General features: G+C 43.8%; 1 protein-coding gene across 1 annotated transcript; it reads right to left on the reverse strand.

Moving 5' to 3' along the window:
* Positions 1–454: 454 nt before the first annotated feature.
* LOC119309613 (gamma-glutamyl peptidase 3-like) lies at positions 455–1,338 on the reverse strand. The gene is made up of 2 exons (XM_037585586.1): positions 649–1,338; positions 455–565 (listed from the first exon to the last, which is right to left on the reverse strand). The coding sequence occupies exons 1-2, from the start codon at positions 1,336–1,338 to the stop codon at positions 455–457; spliced, it is 801 nt and encodes a 266-aa protein (XP_037441483.1).
* Positions 1,339–7,374: the final 6,036 nt, after the last annotated feature.

A 7,374-nucleotide genomic window follows, 5' to 3' on the forward strand; every position in this document is an offset into this window, starting at 1 on the left:
AATAAAACTAAAAGAAAAAGAAAAGGCCGAAAGGAAAAACGAACCAAAAAAATCAGAACAAAACCACTGAAAACCGGACAAACATTGAAAAAAACGAAAGCAAAAAACCACAGAAAAGAAAACGAAAAAAAAGAACGCAGGAAACAGCGAAGGAAGCTGTAGCTAACGGAAAAAACGCGAAGCCCGTACATGGGCCGGCCCGACCGGTGGCTCCCCTCAGCGAAAGCGCGACCTTTTGACGCTAACGAGCGTCAAATAGGTTTTGCCCTGCCTGTTAACGACAACATTTTATAAGTATCAAAAAGATAGATGTAACAACAACAATTTGCATGGTTCTGCACATAATCTGACGACCAAGCTTTGTTCAATCCAACACTGCAGGTTGTCATCTGGCATCAACACCACGCCGCTAGTGCCAGTAGATGGTTTTTTAAGATCATATATGTGCACCATGCTAGCAGTATGATTCTTCATTCTTGAGGAAACTTTTGCAGAGCTTGAGCCAGAACTCCCTGTCAGGGCTAGTAGCCTCCAGCTGCCTCTTCACGTCCTCAGCGAACGGCACCTGCAAGGTGCAAAGTGCCAAATCAGACCCTATCCTGGAGTAACAATGGCGTATGCACCACATAGCTAGAGGGAAGCACTCACGGTGATGGCTTGGCTGGCCGAGAGGCGGTCGACGAGGCTGAGGAGTATGTCGTTGGTGTACTCCGGGTGGCCCTGGATTCCCAGCACGTGGTCGCCGACACAGAACATCTCCACGCCGGTCTTGTCCGAGGACGCCAGCACGTCGGCGCCCAGCGGCGCCTCCCAGACCTCGTCCTGGTGGCACTCGGTGATCTTGGCGTAGTGGGGAAGGTCCCGCAGCGCGTCGAGGAACCTGCATGGCGGCAGCGTCGCTGCCATGGCCACCTCCCGGATGCCGATGTCCCACCCGCCCCTCCTGGCCTTCCCGACGCGGCCGCCCAGAGCGCGGCATATCACCTGGTGCCCGAAGCAGATGCCGAGGACGCGCTTCTGGGCGGCGACGGCCTCCTGGATGAGGAGGCACAGCCGCAGTATCCACAGCTCGTCGGCGTACGCGTCGTAAGGGCTGCCGCTGATGACGAAGCCGTCGTACTGTCCGAGGTCCTCCGGGTCGGGGAGCTCCCCGTCCACCGCCCGGAACATGTCCCACGTCTCGCAGACGTCGCCGTCTTCGCCGCCGCCGCCGAAGGCGCTCACGAAGACGTTGAAGTAGCCGCCGTATGCCTTGAGCACGTACTCCGAGTCCCGGGCCGCTAGCAGCAGTGCGTACCTCCTGCTCGTCCTTGGCTCGTCAGCTGCCACAATCTTCATGGCGGATTGTCGGATCGGTTCTTGCAGCAGGAAGAAGATAGGCTAGATCAAGCTGAGCTGAGCTTATAGCGCGCGCTTTGCAAATGAGTAGGATTGGCTGTGGTGTGTGATCTGCCGGCGACAAGCGCTGGCATTTATAGAGGCCGGTCGGAAGCTGGGGAGAAGGGTATGCACACTTTGGAGGGTCTCCTTCTTTTTGGATGGTCGAGCATGCATGGTTGCATTCTTGGTCCGATCGACACGACCAATGCAACATCCATCGGCAGCCTAGAAGAACCGACATTTTCTCTGGTCGATCATGCATGCGACCAACTTTGTGCTAACATCATATGATATGGTCGTCTTGGTCGCCGTATTAGTCAGCAGCCGTTTCATCATGGTCTTTTAGAGGAGACTTTGTCAACGAGCCGTTCAAGATCACTGTTTATTTTTTGGGGGGGCTCTCCGTGTTAAATAAATCGTCGTGCTTTCTTATTGTTTTGGAAGTAATAATTAGCAGCCTGAGACCAATGGAGAGATCAAGACCCTCAGTCCTCACACGAAGAACAAAGAAGACCACTCGACATAAAATTGAAACTGTTCCTTGAAGAGTTCTCCATTTCTCTTATTTTGGAGCATAGATATGCAAACACTTACTTTCATCAAGTGCATGCAAGTACTCCGTATCCTATATCCACCTTTTTTCAAAAAAGAAAAAAACATACAAGCATTCCATCGCATCATACAATTATAAGGGGAAAATGTTTTTCATTCAATTATTATACTTATATTCAATAAATATCGTTACAACTATACATAATCAAATATAATATGGCATATGTAGTTTTAATTTCACTTTAGCTACATGTAATTCGCCTAAAAAATAAATTTGGATCAGTCAATTTTTTGGCTGTTGATTGCTGCTCCAAGATTCGTTCTCATTTTTTGTCAGTTGTACGTGTGGTAAGTCTTGTTTTGGGATGGGAATTTTTAAGAGACGTTAATTTTGGGCCAGTCAATTCGTTCATGGGCTGAATCACAATTTTCTATGCGGCCAAGCCCTTCCCACTTTTTCTCATTTTTTCTCTCTAATTTTAATTTTCATTCATATTTGCTCTTTATTTTTTAGCATGTTTTCATTTTTATGCATATTTTGGTGATTTTAAGTGAGTTTCATTCAAGTGTTATACAATTAGCATGTAAACTACACTAGAATATGTAAATTGAACTATTATATGTGTATTTGTATATTAAAAAAAGTGAAATTTTAGTGTGAAGTTGTCGGTAAGTCTTCTTTATATTATTTATATTTTGTTTCTTCTTAAAGAGTAATACCAATGCCAATATTCCATTCTTACTTCGAAATTTTTATATTATTTTGATTTTTTATTTCATTTCCTATGTTTTAAGGGTAGTATTAATTCCACAAATTCATTTCTTCTCTATGAAATTTATTCTTTATGAAAATTGCACTATTATATGATGTTGAATATTATAAAAATGTTCAATTACTGTGTAAATTGTGTGTAAAGTTTTTCATTTCTTTTTCTTAAAGGATAATATCAATGTCACTAATTCATTTTTTCCAAAAAAAAACTTCAGTATTTTGATTTCTTTTAGTTATTTTATTTTATTTCATTTTAAAGGGTAATACCATTGTCATTAATTCATTCTTCTCTACAAAATTTTATTATTTGGATTTTGATTTTTTTTATTTTGTTTTTCATTCTTCTTAAAGTGTAATACCAATACCACTAATTCATTCTTTCAAAAACTTCATTATTCTAATTTATTTTTGCATTTTCTTTCTTCTTAAAGGATACCATGAGCACTAAATAATTATTTCTTAGAACTCATTATTCGAATTTCTTTAATTTTTATTTCATTTTCATTATTCTTTAGTGGTAATACCAATGCCACTAATTGATTTATTCTAAGGGAACTTCCTTTTTTTTGTGAAAATTCCACTATTATATGCTTATACATGCATATTGCAAAAAAAAGGAATTCCGGTGTAAATTTTATTCAATATTTTCATTATTTTCCACTAATGTTTTTTCTTATTTTCCTTTTTTCTTAAAGCTTAACACCAATGCTACTAATTCATTCTTCAATAGAAAACTTCATTGTTTCAATTTTTTTTTGTTTTTGTATCATTTTTTATAGAAGGGTAATACCATTTGCATTAATTTATTCTTACTTAGAAATGTCGTTATTTTGATTTTGTTTTATTTTTTTGGTTTCTTCTTGAAGGGTAATACTAATACCACTAGTTCCTTATTCCTTAGAAAAATATATTATTTGATTTAGTTTTTTATTTTATTTTACTTCGTCCCAAAGGGAAATTGCGATAATGTCATTGGAAACAATTGTAAAGGTCACTTTACAAATCTGACAAGGACGAACATGTTTGAGCAGGGTCAAATGCGCATCCTGTCCATACAAGACGGGAGATTCTGAAAATTCAGAAGTAGATGTTTTCCCTTGGCCGTTTTTCGGAGTGATTTCTTACAGTTGTATCCTTGTGGGAGTGGACTACTTGAGTTGAGTCAATGTGACTGTTTATCGATGGAGTCCAACTCTTTGTAGGTCTTTTCCCCCTTTTAGGGCTTTTAGGGCACGTTTTACAGTACATCTTTTTTTTTTTTGATCCTGGATATTAGAATAGGACAAATGAACCGAAGGCCCTTTTTGTTGTGGTTGTCCTATCCCTTGCAATGGGTCTACAAAGTAGGATGATTTTCAGTTAAGTCTTTGTATCTTACTTCCATCCTTGTTTTAATTAACCGAACAATTATTTCTTCCATAATAAAATGCAGGTTGAGGACACCCTGCCCCTTATCCTAAAAATAGTTCATGAATTTATTTATTAAAGTCAATGGAGATTTTTTTTGATCCAGCAGAATGTGAGCATCACAGAGGCAAGCTTCAAACATGTGCGGGTTGGGTGGTAACAACACTACATTGCCAATCGAGCTAGTCTTGATTCTCAACCTTAACTTTTGTGCCAGTTACTGTTTTGTACCCTTATTCACGAGGGACATGGCTTATTTTTGGCCTTGGAAATATGAAAGGAAGGGGACCTTCTCCGTGTGGTTGGCATACCGCATTCTTGGTGCCACAAAATGTTGCAAGGATAACTGGATGGAAGGAAGGGTGGAACCTTCAAATTCCGAGGTTGAGGAGAAAGCAAGGTCTACACCATAGAATATTTTCAGTCTAACGACTCTTAAGGTCTATTGGTGGCGGCTAGCCTAGCAGTCGCTCCCCGCTCCTGATTTACTCCGGCACCATACCACATCATCTTTAACTAGTTGCTCTCTGTGTGTGGTGTCGAAGACCCATGTAGTTATTGGTGCTAGAGTGTTCAATGTCACGATGTGAGTGGGCACTCTCGAGCGAAGACCTTTCCAATCATATTTGTGCCACACCAGAACCAAATGCTAAACATTGGCTCTTCGCCATGATTGAATCTTTATTGGATGTGGACTTTACCAGATTGTTGGCCACTCTATGGGACATGTGGACGACGAGAAGGTCAATTCACGATGCTGAAGTCCAAAGCCCGCTCTTGACACAAAGCTTCATCAACAAGTATATAGCGAAACTTGCTGCCTTGGTGGAGTCATCAACTCAAGATACACTGACTCAATCTTTCTCTTGGATATGATCAAGTTCGTACCGCCTCCAGAGGATATGGTGAAAATTATTGGACGGAATGTATGTTGACATGGGAAGAAGGGAACAGCGGACGCTCTATAATGTGATATCATAACAATGTCTACCTAGGAGCGTCGAAGGTGGTCTTCAATGGCGTCTCTGATCCTACCACTCTCAAAAGACTTTGGTGTCTGACATCCGAGGTGACTCGTGTGTGTTTCCATGGTACTATCACTAGAGAGATCTTTGCTCGCCCGACGACTTCTTCATCATCTGAAAGATGCATGTGGCTACTTTACTGATTATTTTCGAGGACTTTACAAAGTATTACAACAATATGCCTGAATCCATCATCTTGGCAACATATGCCACTACTCCTATCCATATGATGAAGGGGTGCTAGCTGGGCCAAATACCCAGACCACTCACCTAAGCATATCAAAAGCCGGAAGCCCTAGCCGAACCACATACCGGGTCTTGGGCACAAACCGGTCTGACGCACTCACATGTGTCGTCGCCGCCATCATTCCACGGGTCCATCTTCAGAGCAGATATTGAGGCTTCTACCTTGTCAGGCTACTCTGCCATCGACACCATCATGACGCCAGACAACGTCCTCCTACTGCGCGAGTCCATCTCCAAGCATTGGACGCCAAGTCTCCACTGCACCACGATGCCGAGATCGGTCGCCCATCAATGTTTAAGATGAAGCACCGCTCACTAAAGAAACCAACCACCATTCCCTCGAGTCTGTGCACACCTCCAAGAATGACGCCCCCAAGGGGGAAACGACACAAAAGCGCCGCCGTCATCCAATCTACTGATCTAAGATTTCCCCCGGAGGTAGCACATAGCTGTCTTGAACTTCTCCTTGGCGATGCCTTCAAGAAGGAAACGCCGCATAACAGCGCCGTCACCGCCGGCCTTGGCCAGGTTTTCACCCGGATCTGAACAGAGAACCTCCATCAAGCAACTTGTACACGAACCACCGCCATCGCTGCCGAGGACTGAACGGAGAATCCAGGCCGCCGTCGCCTGACCGGCCATGCGTGGCACCACCATGGTGCCTAGACCGGCGTCGTCAGGCCCACCATGCCCGCATGTAGACGCTCACCAGATCCGTCGGCCCGCCGAAGCCCATCTGGGTACGACGAGATCCGCGATCTGGGCCGCCGCCACAGGGGCTCCTTTGCCGCGGTATTGCGCCTGAGCTGACGCCGCTGTCACACTCGTCGCCGGGAACCCACCGCTCCATGCCGCCGGTGCCCCGCAGTTCCGTGCGCCGCCACCGCCAGGAGAAGACGCAGCCACCACGCGAGGAGGAAAGCCTCGCTGCCACCATCACTGGCCAGACTACGGGCGTGGCCTCCGGCGGCGGCAGAGGAGAGAGGACGAGGGAGGAGGCCTTTGGGCCGGCGCCGGCAGATCGCCCCCCGTGTCGCCTAGGTTAGGCAACGCGGGGGCAGGGAGAGGGAGTCCTTCAGACCATTTTTAGAGATTTGACCTAGGACAAAAGCTAGACTTCTTCATCATGTCAGATCATCTATAAAGGATCTCCAATTATGAGGCTCATAAACTAGCTAAGTTTGCTTTATCTCTCAAATCATGGTCAGCATGCCTGGGTTGAGTCAAAATCCAAGATCAGTGATTGTAAACAATTCTGTCATTTCCCCCGCAAGAAAAAAACAAACAATACTACCATCTAATAAAGCTTAGCAGGCCCTTCTAAAAAAACTTACTGTCCGTTTTAGACCTTGGTAGTAGTTTAAATTGATCTTGGTCAAAATCGTATTCACCCTTTAATTTTTTTGCAGGGTATTCACCCTTTGTTAGAACGGTAAAATGACCACAACCACAACGGTGTACAGTGATGTTCTTGTAAATTTCCTTTTTGCAGTAGTATTTTCACAAATTTCGTGTTGGCGGTGGAATTCTGAAAAGTTTCATGTTTGCAATGATATTCTCACTATTGCCAACCATATTAGTATCCTCACAACTATCCTGAAGAACGCAGTCTCCTTGGACCCTGGTTAACTGAAGAAATATGGCTAGTTGCTCGAAGAAAATAAGCAACCTTTTCAGCGGATAAAAATACAAGCAACCTTATTTTTAGTGTTATTTCTGAAAAAGAGGATGACCTCCGGACTCTGCATCAAGGCGATGCGTATAGCCATTTTATTAATTATTCACCAAAACCTTACAACACAATTCCTTAATAACTCTGAAACCACCATCTTGAAAACATTTATCACTACTCCTATCAATTTGATGAAGGGGTGCATATTGTCCATGCTGCCTACTCAGACCTCACACCAAAACCCAACATTTAAAACCGGAAGCCTCAACCAAGCCAAAATCGTCGAGTCTGGGGCACACACCGGTCAAACGTACTCTTGG

This window comes from Triticum dicoccoides, chromosome 5B (assembly GCF_002162155.2).
Source record: "Triticum dicoccoides isolate Atlit2015 ecotype Zavitan chromosome 5B, WEW_v2.0, whole genome shotgun sequence".
In the NCBI taxonomy this organism is placed as follows: domain Eukaryota; kingdom Viridiplantae; phylum Streptophyta; class Magnoliopsida; order Poales; family Poaceae; genus Triticum; species Triticum dicoccoides.